The 16,594-nt window shown below is 42.2% G+C and overlaps 1 protein-coding gene across 1 annotated transcript in view; it reads left to right on the forward strand.

Moving 5' to 3' along the window:
- The window catches only part of dnah12 (dynein, axonemal, heavy chain 12), a 24,804-nt gene extending 11,286 nt beyond the window's left edge, over positions 1-13,518 (forward strand). The window contains exons 35-69 of the mRNA XM_010790574.1: positions 1,020-1,036; positions 1,613-1,868; positions 1,987-2,283; positions 2,382-2,560; positions 2,747-2,939; positions 3,058-3,219; positions 3,341-3,535; positions 3,647-3,780; positions 3,867-4,029; positions 4,116-4,196; positions 4,289-4,465; positions 4,555-4,686; positions 4,775-4,864; positions 4,950-5,090; positions 5,687-5,928; positions 6,506-6,653; positions 6,751-6,896; positions 6,995-7,209; positions 7,302-7,494; positions 7,587-7,779; positions 7,873-8,045; positions 8,981-9,121; positions 9,239-9,397; positions 9,847-10,142; positions 10,209-10,462; positions 10,573-10,713; positions 10,806-10,943; positions 11,024-11,257; positions 11,354-11,542; positions 11,726-11,829; positions 11,927-12,131; positions 12,211-12,348; positions 12,447-12,538; positions 12,646-12,713; positions 12,877-13,518. Of these exons, the coding sequence (XP_010788876.1) occupies positions 1,020-1,036; positions 1,613-1,868; positions 1,987-2,283; positions 2,382-2,560; positions 2,747-2,939; positions 3,058-3,219; positions 3,341-3,535; positions 3,647-3,780; positions 3,867-4,029; positions 4,116-4,196; positions 4,289-4,465; positions 4,555-4,686; positions 4,775-4,864; positions 4,950-5,090; positions 5,687-5,928; positions 6,506-6,653; positions 6,751-6,896; positions 6,995-7,209; positions 7,302-7,494; positions 7,587-7,779; positions 7,873-8,045; positions 8,981-9,121; positions 9,239-9,397; positions 9,847-10,142; positions 10,209-10,462; positions 10,573-10,713; positions 10,806-10,943; positions 11,024-11,257; positions 11,354-11,542; positions 11,726-11,829; positions 11,927-12,131; positions 12,211-12,348; positions 12,447-12,538; positions 12,646-12,713; positions 12,877-13,067 (5,877 nt within the window). The 3' untranslated portion in view covers positions 13,068-13,518. The remainder of the gene's footprint in view (positions 1-1,019; positions 1,037-1,612; positions 1,869-1,986; positions 2,284-2,381; positions 2,561-2,746; positions 2,940-3,057; positions 3,220-3,340; positions 3,536-3,646; positions 3,781-3,866; positions 4,030-4,115; positions 4,197-4,288; positions 4,466-4,554; positions 4,687-4,774; positions 4,865-4,949; positions 5,091-5,686; positions 5,929-6,505; positions 6,654-6,750; positions 6,897-6,994; positions 7,210-7,301; positions 7,495-7,586; positions 7,780-7,872; positions 8,046-8,980; positions 9,122-9,238; positions 9,398-9,846; positions 10,143-10,208; positions 10,463-10,572; positions 10,714-10,805; positions 10,944-11,023; positions 11,258-11,353; positions 11,543-11,725; positions 11,830-11,926; positions 12,132-12,210; positions 12,349-12,446; positions 12,539-12,645; positions 12,714-12,876) is intronic.
- Positions 13,519-16,594: the final 3,076 nt, after the last annotated feature.

A 16,594-nucleotide genomic window follows, 5' to 3' on the forward strand; every position in this document is an offset into this window, starting at 1 on the left:
GTACCAGGTATATTGATGAGCGGCCTTTTTCGAGCGTTGTCCACCGACGCCGCAGGTTCTGAGCAAGCGTCACGTCCGTACAAGTACAGTAGGTGTTTCTACTATCGTGAAAAAGCCGGTACCCAGCCGCGGGCTTGTGAGCGGGAAGGAGCAGGAAATGGTCTAGGCCTGTACTAATGGTGAGATCATAGCTCACGGTTCTGTTATTTCTGCAGGTTTATGATTTGAAAAAGAAAATTTTAATTACATAGCTAAAATAGAATAAACGTGAGAATATATAGTAGGTCGACGATGTAACATTCGACGGTACACGAATTTACGAAACTATAGCGACGAGTCTCGAGAACGGACCCGTATCAGTTACATAACGATCAAAAACGGTACATATCTCCATGTTGCACTAGGACTCAACGAAGTATACGCAACATACACTGCCTTGAGCCTGCCTACCTTTACTGGATTTTCGAGTTTAGGCGAAGTAAATGTCTTCACACAGGACGTACACGTACGACAGGACGAACGTTTATTTTTGCTATTTAATTTAATTTTTATTTGTACTGTTGGAAACGTTACAGAAAACAAATTTTGCTCTGTCAGATTATTGCGCGACGAATAGCTCTCTCGCACTAAGGGTTTTGAGGGACGTTTCTTTAAGAAGATAGGAACCGAGATTTACGAGCTCGACTTCCAAACCAACCTGGCGATCACCGCTCGACTTTTCAAAATATTCCTTCATCTATTGACCAGAAACAGGTCAACAAGTCCGTCGGAGAGAAAATGTAGTGGTGACCGCTGAAGGTGTTCCCTGGGTTGTTTTCCCCCTCAAGGCATCTTTTTTTGTCTCCTCTCCACATTCCGTTTATGGTTTAGTTAAATTTATTTTTAGGGTCGCCACCTCAATCCTGTGTGGTTAGCACACTTTTGTCCGAATACTACTCGATCGTGCACAGTTGTCAATTTTGTTTTCCGTGAAAATACATACAGTCACTCCCGTGTTCCTGTGTGATTGTGAGGCATAGGACTACCGTGCTGCCAGGTGACTCCGATCCACGTATACCGCTGTGACATAGCATCCCACCACTTGCTGTTGTTGAGCTAGCCAGACACGTGAAGACGCCGACAGAAAGAACGGGTCCAACTGTAAAAATAGACAATGAGTACAGGTCACTTAGGTCGCCGGTAGGTGACACCATCCATTATTAGATACCACTCTCATATCAAAAGGAAAACAGGAATAACTGATGCATTAAGATTAGTCACTCACTCATCACTTACCTCAGCCACAACGTAGTCTCAATATGCATTACATTAATGCACACAATGTTCATAATGCTTACTGCACATATTTCTTGTTTCATATTTTGTATCCTATAATTCATTAATAGCATTCTATTTCCATGTAAATTACTGCTTTATTTTATTGCTATTTAACTATTTTATTACGGTGTCCTTAAAGATTTTTTGTTATAGATTTCTTGTTTTATATTTGATGTATGCACCATGACATCAAGTCAAATTCCTCGTATGTCTGAACCTACCTGGCAATAAACCTGTTTCTGATTCTGATTCTGATTAAAGAAGCATTGTTGAGTAAACCTTTGTGCTCTGGCAGGTATGACCTGAAGGATACCTCCAGGATCTCTCTCGTTGACCTCCAGCTCATCTCAGCTATGGGCCCCCCCGGTGGCGGGAGGAACGCTGTGACGTCTCGCTTTCTGCGGCACTTCAACATTTTTAGCATCAATGCCTTCAGTGACGACACCATGGTTCGCATCTTCTCCAGCGTGGTGGCCTTCTATCTCAAAAACAATCAGTTCCAACCTGAATATTTCACAATTGGCAACCAAATTGTGACAGCTACAATGGAAGTGAGTCCCAAATACACACAATGACATATCTTCAAATTAGCCTTTTTCATGTGTTAAAGGCTCTTATCAATCATATCTTGTCTGCAATGCTTTATTTCTATGTTTTACATTTCAAAAGGTGTATAAGAAAGCTATGGAGAACCTACTTCCAACTCCAGCCAAGTCTCACTACACCTTCAACCTGCGGGACTTCTCACGCGTTATCCAAGGCTGCCTGCTGCTGAAGAAGGACTCTCTGGAGAACAAACGCACCATGATACGCTTGTTTGTCCACGAGGTCTTCAGGGTCTACTATGACCGCCTGGTGGATGACAAAGATCGAGCATGGCTCTACCAGCTGATGAACGGCATCCTCAAAGATCACTTCAAAGAGTCCTTTGACCAGGTGTTTGATCACCTGAAGCAAGGCAGTAGAGTAAGTTAAGCTGCCCCGGATTTGAATAAGATTTTATATCTTTCTTCGATATACTTTGTACAAGCATCTGAATGTTTTAAATGTTCTTACTTTCTCAGCTGGTTGAGGAAGACATGCGGAATCTTCTGTTTGGTGACTACATGGACCCTGACCTGGAGGATGATGAACGCTTGTACTCTGAGGTGCCCTCAATGGAAAGCTTTTCTGAAGTGGTGGAGTCGTGTCTTGATGAATACAACCAGATGCACAAGAATCGCATGAACCTCGTCATCTTCCGGTAAACAGCTTTGATTTTATGAAGTCAACAAACTACATCTGCCATAAGGGCTTAGGCTACAGTATTTATTGTTAAATGACAAACAACCAAATGACTTGACCTTAGTTCGGTTAAAATTGAAATTATGTTTTTATACCGTTGGATGAAAACTTGATCAGCTAAATAACAAAATGTGGCATTATGTAGCTATGTCCTGGAGCACCTGTCCCGTATCAGCCGTGTGTTGAAGCAGCCAGGAGGCAATGCCCTACTGGTGGGAGTTGGAGGCAGCGGGCGCCAGTCCATCACCCGTCTAGCCACATCCATGGCCCACATGACCATGTTCCAGCCTGAGATCTCTAAGAGCTACGGTATCACTGAGTGGAGAGACGACCTCAAGGTCAGCTTTATTGTCTAGGACAGACTTCTGTGTTCTATGTATTTTTCAGATACCATTTTCATCTCTGTTTGTGATTCTGGAAGATTTAAGAGTCTCTTTGCTCTGAATTATACTTTAGATGCTGCTGAAAAATGCAGGGGTGAAAGGTCAGAAGACAGTGTTCCTGCTTACTGATGCTCAGATCAAAGATGAGGCTTTTCTAGAAGACGTGGACAGTGTCCTGAACACAGGGGAGGTGCCCAATCTGTTTGCCATAGATGAAAAGCAAGAGATCATGGAGGTAGGCACAAGCTCTAAGAATATCCTTAATAGAGCAATGTATCCCTCCCTCGTATGAAGACCATAATCATTTGACTATACTATACTATATTTAATGTTCCCTCTATTTAATCTCTTTCCAGACAGTACGACCTGTTGCCCAGGCTGGAAACAAGAATTTGGAGTTGAGTCCTTTGACTCTGTTCGCCTTCTTTGTGGCACGCTGTAGAGAGAACCTTCACATAGTTGTGGCTTTTAGTCCTATTGGAGATGCATTTCGAAACCGCCTGCGCCAGTTCCCATCTCTTATCAACTGCTGTACTATTGACTGGTTCCAGGTAATGTAAAGGCTAATGGATGCTATTCTTAACAGGGTCAGCGGTTTGCTTTTTGCATACTTTCCCCTCACATCAGTTTCCTCACAGTGCTTTCTTTCCTGGCCCTGACAGCCATGGCCAGAGGAGGCTCTTGAGCGAGTAGCCAACTCCTTCCTGGAGTCATTGGACATGAGTGAAAATGAGAGGCGGCAGGTCATACCCATCTGCAAAACATTCCATACATCTGCCAAACAGCTCTCAGATAGGTACTGTATGTCCTGTGGTCTTTAATAACGTGTACATTCGGAGGTAAACTATGACAAGAGGCTAAACTAAATTGTTTTCACCGCAGATTCCTCTCTGAGCTAGGTCGCCATAATTATGTAACACCCACATCCTACCTGGAGCTGATTGCAGCTTTCCGTCTGCTCCTCTCTGAGAAAAGAGACACTGTCATGAAAGCAAAACAGAGGTATACCAACGGGCTGGACAAACTTGCCTTCGCTGAATCTCAGGTATATGCAGCACCACATTTCTTTCTTTTTGAATTAAAACATGTTATCATATTTTGGTTGAACTCATCTTAAACGTTTCTCTGCAGGTTAGCGAGATGAAGAAGGAACTTGTAGACCTGCAGCCCAAACTGGAACAGGCCACGATAGATAACAACAAAATGATGAAGGTGAATGAGAATCGCATCTTCATTCAAGTCAACCTAGAATACCAGTACATATGAATATACTGAATTCAATTGTTTATTGTTATGACTTTCAGGTGATTGAAGTGGAGTCGGTTCAGGTAGAAGCCAAAAGTAAAGTTGTGCGTGTCGATGAGGAGGCAGCAACTATAAAAGCAAATGCGGCTCAGGCTCTGAAGAATGAGTGTGAGAGTGACCTGGCTGAGGCCATCCCCGCGCTGGAGGCTGCTCTCTCTGCCCTGAACACTCTGAAGGTCAGCTCTCTTCAGCTGTTCTTCAATATCAACTTTAGCCACTCGCAGCTTAGACAGTCAAATAAGTTGAGCTGCTTGTTTTCTTTCAGCCCTCTGATGTCACAATCGTGAAGTCGATGAAAAATCCTCCCTCAGGGGTGAAGTTGGTGATGTCTGCGGTGTGTGTGATGAAGGACATAAAGCCGGATAAGATAGTTGACCCAGCTGGGACTGGCAAAAAGGTTTGGACTGAAAAAAGACATTACGAGTGTCTGTCATTGCAACTTATATTAGTATCTCAATAAATAACATGTTTTCTTTATTGTTAAGGTTTTGGACTACTGGGGCCCAAGCAAGAAGCTTCTGGGTGATATGAACTTTTTACGAGATCTAAGAGAGTATGACAAGGACAATATTCCTGTAAGTGTCAGAAAAGCTACATTGCTAATTTGCTTATTAAACACTCCCCGGTGCTCTGACAAACGGCCATATTTCTTCTTTGCAGGTCCATGTGATGCAAAAGATCCGCAGTGAGTTCATGACAAACCCCGACTTTGACCCCAGTATAGTAGCAAAGGCCTCCTCTGCAGCAGAGGGGCTGTGCAAGTGGATCCAAGCAATGGAGGTGTACGACAGAGTGGCAAAGGTGCAGTGTTTTCAATAGACTTTTTTCCCCCATGATAACACGTGCATGTTTGCTTCCTCAGGGTGTCCGCGGAGTCCTAAAACAAGTTGATAAATCAATTTAGCGGAAATTAAGGCTATTAAAAAGTATTAAACGGGATTTTCCAAGGTAGTACATTTTTTAGTTTGTTTTCAATAAGCATATCAATTGTCCAAAGAGGTTGTATTCTACAGTGTGCCTGAATGTAATCATTGCGTAGGTGTGTAGTGTGATTCTGTGTACTTTATTTATGGTATCCCGTTGGATTGGACGTCATCTGAACAGGACATCGCACGCTCACTGCTTGATAGCGCGCGAAGGCCTGTTTACGCCGGTTGTTAAACAACATCGTTATGGGGAAATGCAAGTTTGCGTCCAAATGGTTGGAAGATAAGGAGGAAGGACAATCAATGCTGTATATAGTAAATGTGTCGCCAATGTAACCGTTTAAAACTCAAAGTGGCGATGAGGTCTTAAAATGTATGGAAAGGGTCTTAAAAGGTATTACCTTTGACTTCAGGATTCCTGCATATACCCTGTTCCTGTTCTTTGAAATCAACCGCTCTCTTTGGTTTAAGGTGGTGGCTCCTAAGAAGGCCAACCTGGCGGAGGCGCAGGAGTCCCTGGCTGCGACCATGGCCCTGCTGGACCAAAAGAGAGGTGAGCTGAAGGAGGTGGAGGACCGGCTGGCTGCCCTTCAGAAAACCTTTGAGGAGAAAACAGCGGAGAAGGCCCAACTGGAGTCCCAGGTGGAATCATGTGCCAGGAAGTTGGAGAGGGCTGAGAAACTCATTGGGGGTCTGGGCGGGGAGAAGACCAGGTCAGGAATTGCGTTGTAGTCTCCTTCTTTTATAATCTAATCGTCGCACTTTTTTTTGTGAATGTCTACTTCCTCCTGTATACTCCATTTTCACTTATAATTAAACCACACATAAGTTATGCAAGTAATAAATGAACTTTGGTTGAATTCATCACATCTATATATAATGTTAATAACCCAATTTCCTACAACAGGTGATCTGCATACATATTAAATTGTTTATTGTTGGCTGCAAGATAATTAAAATGTTCCACTCATAACAATGCATGTTTGCACACATGTCTGCACAGCCCTCCACTTTAAAATATAATACACTGTAGTAGCCATATATTGTCATATTGTCATATTTTTGGGTGTAAATACTTGTCTTTAGTATCTTTTTTCAATGCTATCGTGTTTCTTAAAAATACTTATTTTGTATTATTCTTATATATTCCTTTTTTCACCTACTATTGCAAATTATTTTTCTTAGATTGTTTATGTTCGCACCACCAGATACCAAAAGCAAATTCCTTGTATGTGTAAACGTAGCTGGCAATAAACTTGATTCTGATTCTGATTCTGATCGTGGCTTTAGATGGTCCAAGGCAGCAGACGACCTGCAGAACACATATGACAACCTGACTGGAGATGTTCTCATCTCCGCGGGGGTCATCGCCTATCTGGGTGCCTTCACTGCTGGCTTCAGACAGGACTGCACTATGGCATGGACCAAACTCTGCCAAGTAACACTCCTCCCATTCTTTATCCTACCATTTGATCACTTTATCTGGCATATTAAAATACTTATTATATTCTTTTCACCTATTTTGATATGTCTAGTCTAAGAAGGTTCCATCAGCAGATGACTTCTCTCTCAGTAAGACGTTGGGAGATCCCATTAAGATCAGAGCGTGGAACATCGCAGGTCTTCCCAGTGACTCTTTCTCCATTGACAACGGGGTTATTGTCAGTAATTCACGTAGATGGTAAGTCTGTATTGCTGAAAAAATGGTAGTGAAGTTGCTGAAAAATGTGTCAAGAAATTTGAACAATTCGACCTAAGATTTATCTTATCCATTTGTAGGCCCTTGATGATTGACCCTCAGGGTCAGGCCAACAAGTGGGTGAAAAATTCAGAGAAAGAAAACAAGCTGAGTGTAATCAAGCTTACAGACGGGGACTACATGAGAACTTTGGAAAACTGTATTCAATTTGGAACACCATTGCTCCTCGAAAATGTAGGAGAGGAGCTGGACCCATCATTGGAACCACTGCTGCTCAAACAAACCTTCAAACAAGGTGCTGTGACTGTGATATTTGGTGGAAAGAAAATACTTGAATGTAAAACTAAAACTGTGAGAGTTCAACATTTATTCTTTGTTTTCACGCAGGTGGTGTGGATTGCATCAAGCTGGGGGAGAGTGTGATTGAGTACTCCCGTGATTTCCGTTTTTACATCACCACTAAGCTGAAGAACCCTCACTACCTACCAGAACTGGCCACCAAGGTGTCCCTTCTCAACTTCATGATCACACCAGAGGGCTTAGAGGACCAGCTGCTGGGGATTGTGGTTGCCAAGGAGAGGTAGCAGCCATAAAAAGGACAAGTTGGTACACAAACTGAAATACTTTTGATCTCTTCTTTAGAGCACTGTTTCTGCTCTATTTGCTCTGCAGGCCAGAACTGGAAGAGGAGAGATGTGCACTTATCCTGCAGTCAGCTGAAAATAAAAGGCAGCTAAAGGAAATTGAGGACAATATCCTGGAGACACTGCAGTCCTCTAAAGGGAATATCCTGGAAGATGAAAGTGCCATTCAGATTCTGGACTCAGCAAAGATCATGTCCAATGAGATTAGCAAGAAACAGCAGGTGTGGACAATGCAATAATCACAATACCTGGACTGTGAAAATGACTAGTCAGCTCATTGGTAATCTATTTGACCCTTTCACATATTTCCCTAGATTGCAGAAAAGACAGAGATCAAGATAGCAGAGTCGAGAGAGGGTTACAGAGCCATCGCCAAGCACTCCTCCATCCTGTTCTTCAGCATCGCCGATCTGACCAACATAGACCCAATGTACCAGTACTCTCTCAGCTGGTTTGTCAACCTCTACATTAACTCCATACATGACAGGTGAGTAATGCACATGAACTGTGTTCTGCAGTGTCCCAAAAAACAATTACATTGATTAGCCATAGCCCCACCTCTGCTGCTCACTGCTGTAGCATGGTCAGTAGCTAGCTACTGCTAGTGCTATTGCTACTGACCATGATACAGATGTTAGTGCAAAATCTACAGCTCCTCTACCACAACCATCAGCAACAAGCGGACATGGAGAATGACATGAACTACATGTTGCTAAATCTACCGTGGGGCATAAACAGAAGGGCAACCATGGCAACCATGCTAGGGGGTCTTCTTCGCTGCTTTTGGTGTATTTTGTGGCAGAAGTACAGCGCCACTTACAGGCCCGGCATATGTACTACAGCGTCTCCAGCGGGTCAAGCGGTCTCGTGCGGAAGTACAGCGCCACTTACAGGCCCGACATATGTACTACAGCGTTTCCAGTGGTCTTGTGTGAACGGACACGTTAAATGAGCCGAATGCGTGTGAAGTTCTGTGAACGGAAGACTTTTTTGATTTTGCGTTTGCGCTCCCATGTAAATGGGGTCTAAGACTTAAATACATGCATCTCCACTGTTATACATCAACACAAACCTGAATATCATATAAGAATTACACGTTTAACAATGAGGAGGTTTATTGCAGCAACTCCCTGTGAGTCTATTTCAATGGCAGGCTCAATTATTGTCTCAGTCAGAATTGTTGTCAATTTGAATTGGAAGAGATTATTGACAATGCTAGTGGTACCCACGCCCACAAACTGGCAACTTTCCTTCCAAATCATCCCTAATGTTTGGTCAATTCAGTTAACCCCACAGAAACCTTATGATTAAGGACTAATTGAAAGCAAACAGATTTTTTCAGATTAGGTTTATACTGTACAACTTTTAGGAGTGAGTCTGTTTTCATCTGAAGCTTCCCTCGTTTTGTTTTTTGTTCATCAGTAACAAGTCCAAGATCCTGGAGAGGAGGCTTCGGTACCTGATCGATCACTTCACCTACAACCTGTACTGTAACGTCTGTCGCTCTCTGTTTGAGAAAGACAAACTCCTCTTCTCCTTCCTGCTCTGCAACAATCTACTCCTGTAAGTGTAAAAGCTACTAGAGAAGTATTGATTGGATTAATTAGATCATTGTAATTTGATTTCTCAGATACAGATATACTATGTGAATATTTGCTATCCTTTTCTATTTCCCCTCAGAGCGAAAAAGGAGATTTTATACTCTGACTTCATGTTCTTTCTGACTGGAGGAGTGGGCCTGCAGAACACCATCGCTAACCCCGACCCCAGCTGGCTGCAGGACAAGAGCTGGGATGAGATCTGCAGAGCCAGTGACCTGTCTGGCTTACAAGGAATAAAGTAAAAAGCATCACTCAGTAGGGCTGCTCGATTATGGCAAAAATCATAATCTCGATTATTTGGGTCAATAATGAATATCACGATTATTAAAAACGATTATCCATTTACTTTGAAAACATCAATTTATTGGAGAAAAAACTTTTGAACAGTATGTTTTTAACAGTTGATTACCCTGAACTTTAAGTATAACTAAACTGAAAAACCAATAAAAAAAAAAAATTAATAAGGAAAAAATAATAATAAGAAAAAAATAATCGTTATATTTCGATTACATTGTTTTCGTATTCGTTGCAAGCCATAATCGTAATTGTGATTAAAATACGATTAATTGAGCAGCCCTATCACTCATTCAACCAAAAATGCTTTTTCCGGTTTTTGTCTAGTGCTAAACTGTCTTGCTTTTACACACACAAAATCCTAATGGAGTGAATGTATTATTCATTCCACAGAGAGGCTTTCATCAAAAACCCAGAAGACTTTAAATCTATTTATGACAGCAAAGAGCCCAGCAACACTCCTCTGCCCGCTCAGTGGTGTGAGAAACTAAATGACCTGCATATGATGATCATTGTTCGCTCTCTCAGACCTGATAAGATCGTTCCAGCTGTCATTAAATATGTGACTGGCAAACTTGGAAAGAAATTCGTCCAGCCCCCTCCATTTGACCTGTGTAAGAGCTACCTGGACTCCAACTCCACCGTCCCACTCGTATTTGTGCTGTCTCCAGGAGCTGATCCCATGGCTAGTAAGTAACAAGATTGACTATCAAGGTTCTTTATAATGCTTCAGAAATAACAACATCCCTTCACAGGCTTGCTGAAGTTCGCCACTGACAAGAACATGGATGGAGCCAAGTTCCAGTCCATCTCTCTGGGGCAGGGGCAGGGACCCATCGCTGCCAAAATGATAACCACAGCCATGCAGGACGGGACGTGGGTGTGTCTGCAGAACTGTCACCTGGCCGTCTCCTGGATGTCCAGCCTCGAGAAAATCTGCGAGGACTTCAGTCCAGCAACATGCCACCCAGAATTCCGCCTTTGGCTCACAAGCTACCCTTCAGCCAAGGTAAAATGCATCTCATTTGGCTTTTGTGTACACACTTAAAACCTTAAATAGAAAGACAGAGATTAATTTGCATCATAGTCCTAAAGAAACAACATTCTTTCTGATATCAGTTTCCAGTAACCATCCTTCAGAACGGGGTGAAAATGACAAATGAGCCTCCTACTGGACTCCGGCTCAACCTGCTGCAGTCTTACGTGTCAGATCCTCTGTCTGACTCAAACTTCTTCAATAACTGCCCCAACAAGGAGATGGTGAGTGTTATATATATGATTATTTTGCATTTGTTTATTGAAAAAGGGTTGTCTTATACTTTGAAGGACATCTCGTACTCTTCCTTCACCAGATCTGGGAGAAGCTGTTGTATGGACTGTGCTTCTTCCATGCTCTTGTTCAGGAGAGGAAGAAGTTTGGTCCACTGGGCTGGAACATTCCCTATGGCTTCAACGAGTCTGACCTGCGTATGAGCATCAGACAGCTACAGGTATTCATTCAGAGTTTCAGTGGTCACGTTTCTACATCACAACATTCTTAAAGTGCATTTGATGTTATCTCTCCATTTAGCTGTTTGTGAATGAATACGACGAGGTGCCCTTTGAGGCCATAACCTACCTGACCGGGGAGTGTAACTATGGCGGCCGCGTGACAGACGACTGGGACAGGAGGCTCCTGATGACCATCTTGGCTGACTTCTACAACAATGACATCATTGAGAAACCTCGCTACCCCTTCTCACCTAGTGGCGAATACTTTGCCCCACCTAAGTCTGTCTATGATGACTACCTTGAGTTTATAAAGGTACAGGGCTCGAGATAACACACACAAACAAGATAAATATGAATTTAATTTGTTTGACTTTTTACTAAGTATGAATATCTTTTGTGTGTTCTATAGGAGCTTCCTCTCAGCCAGCATCCAGAGGTGTTTGGGATGCATGAAAATGTAGACATTTCTAAAGATCTCCAGCAGACAAAGCTGCTGTTTGATTCGCTGATACTCACCCAGGGTGGAGGAGCTAAGGGAGGGGCTAGCAGTGGGAGTGACAACACGCTGTACGACATAGCGAATGACATCCTTACTAAGGTATAAACCACTCAATCTCTTTTTAAATTAGACTTTTCTGGATGTATGGTTCATATTTTGGAAAGAAATGCATAGGTGTAGCGTTTCACTAATGTGCCACTATCTGTTGGTGTTTCCTTTATCTTGAATCTACATTCACTCAGCTGTATATTCTTGACTAACAGACTTGCTTATTTCCTCCAGCTTCCAGCTAACTTTGACACAGAAGCAGCTCTCTTGAAGTTCCCAGTGCAATACGAGGAGAGTATGAACACTGTGCTCGTCCAAGAGATGGAGCGTTATAACACGTATGAACAAACATCCCACTACAGACAGTTAAAACACACACACATCATCACCTATATGACTTGACGGCTGTTTCTAATTCCTCCCTCGCTCCCTCAGGCTTTGTGGGACGATCCGTCTCAGTCTGCAGAATCTGTTGAAGGCCATCAAGGGTTTGGTAGTGATGGATGCGGAGCTGGAGGCGGTTGCTGGCAGTTTGGCAGTTGGAAAGTTCCCAGAGAAATGGGCAAAGTACTCATACCCCAGCCTCATGCCATTGGGCAGCTACATTACTGATTTTCTCTTAAGACTCAAGTTTTTGCAGGTGAGAAAACTTAATTTTGACTAACAGGAGATAGGACTTTGAGTGTTTACACCTATAGTTTCCCTTTGTGTGTCTGTAGGGTTGGTACGACAGCTACAAACCCAACGTGTTCTGGCTCTCTGGCTTCTTCTTCACCCAGGCCTTCCTAACTGGGGCTATGCAGAACTACGCCAGGAAATACCACATCCCCATTGACCTGCTAGGCTTTGATTTTCAGGTCAAAAAACACACGCTTTGTGATCTCTGTCACCACCTTAGAGATCTTCTTATTTACCTAAAAGTCTCTGGTTTTGTTTTCATGATTTGATATCACAGGTTCTCACTATTGATGAGTCAGACACATCGCCTGAGGATGGCGTTTACGTTAATGGAATGTTTCTGGATGGAGCTCGATGGGATAAAGAAAGGTTAATATTCATACATGTTTTTTTTATTTTAAATATTTAACTATCATTGTTTTAAAGACGTGCAGGGAAACTTGATAAACCTATATTGTTTGTCTCCCTAACACCAGTGGAGTTCTAGCTGAGCAGCAGCCCAAAGTCCTGTTTGACGTGGTGCCAATCATCTGGGTCAAACCCAGTAAGTACATTTCCATATTTTGCACATTGCATGTCAATTGAAATGCCTGTCATCCTTCTCTTCAGGTGTCTATTTCCAACTCATAATTGTAAAAGTGTAACTTTTTATTTTGCTGTTCATCCTGACTTTGCTTTTCCTTTTTGCTTCCTTTGCCCCCATGCAGCTAAAAATAAGAGCTTTGATCAGACTCAGTTGTATGTCTGCCCTCTCTACAAGACCAGTGAGAGGAAGGGCACCCTCTCCACCACAGGCCACTCCACCAACTTTGTCATTTCCATGGTGTTGCCAACAAAGAATCGCCCTCAACACTGGATCAAGCGTGGTGTGGCTATGCTCTGCCAACTTGATGACTGAATCAGACAACAAACTATTTAAGACTCTTCACAGTGACACTTTTAACATTTTGATGCCTTTTTTTGATTCTCTGTCCCTTTACAATGCAACATTAAACATACCATCTGTTTGTGACCTAGAGAGTATTTGTTTGAAAGTTATGGATAAAGCATTTTTGTGGAAGCTATGGGAGGTATGAGGGACTTGTGCTTGATACACTTTATAGTTCAAACACTATTAGTTGTTGCTACAAAATAAAGATTGTGACAGTTCTCTGACACGATTTCACAAAAAAAAGAGAAAGAAACTGAAAACACTTAAATTCACCTGGATGTGCATTAGACGCATTGTGACATTTCAATAAACAAGGTATACAAGAGTGCACTGCATTGGTTTTATTATATTAAACAAACATTAGAAACATGCAGCCATTAAATTCACATCTTCAACATTTTTACAAGTTTGTTCCACATGTTGGCCAACAGTGCATAGTCTGCCTTTTGTACAGCAACTCTATTCTGATCCTGACTCAAGCACTCCACTTGTGCCGTTGAGTTTTACACCGGTTCGAAACATCCTTTTGCTGTCATCGAGCTGGTTAAATGTACAACATTGCTTGTGGAACACATCTGCATTCATGTACTGTCACACTAATGTGACCACAACCCAAATTAAAAGAACGCTTCCTAAAATTAAAACCAGATGGCCTATAATAAGAACCAGGAAAACTGGTTACTAATGATGATTTTATAAGCTGCTGCTGCTGCTGCTATAAAAACTTGCAAATATTCTTTACCTTTCTTGCCAACTAAGGCATTTGTTCCTTTTCTAAAGTGTCCGCCTGCTTCTGTTTGTCACCTGCTTGTCTCTTGGTTCCTCATTGGGAGCTGATGAAGCCATATCTAGGAGGAGCTTATATTATTTAATAGTTATCCATTTATTGTATTGTTCTTTTTTGTTTATTGTAAATCTTCCTTTTAATTCTTACTTAAGTTTATCAATAAGTTGTACTATGCCTCTGTTTTGTAAAGGCAGCCTTTGGGCACCGGGGGATGGGAGACCTGCTCATTATAAATCTGGGAAACAGGTGGTATTGGGCGGCGCCGGTAGGCCTATGGTTTTTTACCATCGGGTAAGAACGAAGAAAAATGCTTTATGTGTATAATAAATTGCACTAAAACGACTTTTACTCGGAGCTTGATTTGTACCCATGCGTAAGATTCGCTGACGGGTGCCTCAGCGGCACTTTGCTTTGAGTTATTTCTTTCTTATATTTGTATGATTTTTGGCCGCTTTATAGTGGAAAAACCAGCCACATGAATGGATACTATTTTTTGGAAACCCTTTTTCTGTGGATGGCCCGCTGCAAAGAAGGATAAAATGATGTCCATATTGAAACTTCCGTGAGTCGCTTGGAAAGACAAAATAGAGGAAGACAGAAGCCGGCCTCGTTTTGGAAATGTTTGTCCGCGAGGCAGTGCGCGTGGGACTCGTGAGTAAACAAGAAGAATAAATGAATGAGTCATGCTTGTTGTGATTTCATTAATGGATGTATACAGTACGCATATGAGCCAAACGTGTCAAATGTTATGGATGGAATAATTAATAAGGACGTCTGTGCAAGCCAGTTTTACGTTAAGGATTAACGCAGACGCAATCTGATCAAAGGAATTTAATACAATTTAAAAGCAACTCTCAAGTAAAAATGACTGAACCTAAAACTGTCATGGCGGCAGAGGATCTTTTAAAATCCCTCACGGCCACACGCAGAGGGGAGCTCTGAGTGTGCACAAGACAACTAAATGAAACTAAAGCCCTACTCACTGACGGTGGAAATGTTGATGATTGTATGGATATGTTTAAAACTGCTATGGATGAATTCAATAAAGTGCATCATTCTCTCCAGCAACTCTTATCTGAAGAGGAAAAGGACATTGATGTAACAGACTGGTATGAACCCAGAATTATGAACTTTAATTACTTTGCAAAGGAAGTTAAAGCATGGAGAAGAGAACGTATTGCACAACTACAAGTTGATCCATTTGACAGTATCTCCAATGCCTCCAAAAAGGACTACAACATCAAGGGCCTCATCTGCTGCTAAGTTAGCATCAGCAGAAAGGGCAGCTCTGGAGGCTAAGTCTGCTGCTTTAAAGGACGTGCATGCACTGCGACTGGAGGAAACAATTCTCAAATCAAAAATGGAAAAGGTGGAGATGGAATCACAGATTGCTGCAGCAGATGCCAAAATGAGGGTAGGCTACTTCTCAGCCCAAATGAGGGTGATCATCTTGGGGATGCTATGAATGCTTATGAAGAAGGTAAACTGGACAATGAGCAAACGTATTCAGACGTGTCTTGGAATGTATTGAAGTAGCTGCTGTACCTAAAACTCCACTACATAGAACAATTGTGGATTTCCATAAAATATCTTGGCAAGCAAAAGGTGCATCAAGCCCACAACTGGAAAATCCTGCAATCTACACTTTCACTCAGGAAAACCTCAACACACTGGCACAGAGACAAAAGGACATGGCTGATCTCATGATAATGCAACAAAATCTATCCTTGCTACTTAAGAGAGAGGTGCCTGTGTTTAATGGTGACCCACTCTCTTATCAACCTTTCATGCATGCATTCAGATACCTAATTGAAGAAAAAACTATAGTAGCCTAACTACCAGGACAGGCTCTACTTTCTTGAACAGTTTACATCAGGTCAAGCCAGAGATCTGGCCCGTAGCTGTCTTCACATGGATGCACAAAGAGGATATTCAGAGGCCATGCAACTTTTAAATAGACATTATGAAAATGCTTATCTGGATAAGGCACTCAACTGGACAGCTATCAAGCCAGATGATGGAAAATCTCTTCATGCCTACTCACTACCTCATACTACTACTACTACTACTACTACTACTACTACTACTACTACTACTACTACTCATTACCTAAGAGAATGCCTTAATGCCATGCAGGACTTGGAGTACATGGATGAGCTTGACGTCACATCAACTTTAAGACTAACTGTATCCAAGCTACCATATAAGCTCAGGGAAAGATGGCGCACAACAGCGTATGAATTTCAAAAGAAAAATATCAGAGCTAGATTCAAACTCAAACATCTGGTCGAATTCACCGAAAAGCATTCTGACATTATTGCACCCAGTGTTTGGAGAAATTAAAGACTCAAATCCCAATAAAAGACACATTTTTACTGTTTTGGTTGCCTTAAGAAGGGTCACATGAGCAAAGACTCTAAATTCCAGCTAAACTGTTTAACATGCCAAAGGAAACATCCAACACTGCTGCATATTGATGATTTAAATTCAAAGCCAGTCACCCTGCAAAACAGTAGAACAGAACCAAAGCGAGCGTCCATCAACAGTGCGAAAGTATCAGCTGATCAGTCAACAGGGGCTGGTGAGGATTGTGCCCTTGCTATTGTTCCGGTGCAAGTTAAAGCAGCAAAAGGAAGCAAGTATATTCAAACCTACGCCTTTCTTGACCCTGGGAGCACGGCCACATGCTGTACTGAAAACCTAATGA

This window comes from Notothenia coriiceps, unplaced genomic scaffold, assembly GCF_000735185.1.
Source record: "Notothenia coriiceps isolate Sejong01 unplaced genomic scaffold, NC01 NC01_scaffold00001470, whole genome shotgun sequence".
Classification (NCBI taxonomy): Eukaryota; Metazoa; Chordata; class Actinopteri; order Perciformes; family Nototheniidae; genus Notothenia; species Notothenia coriiceps.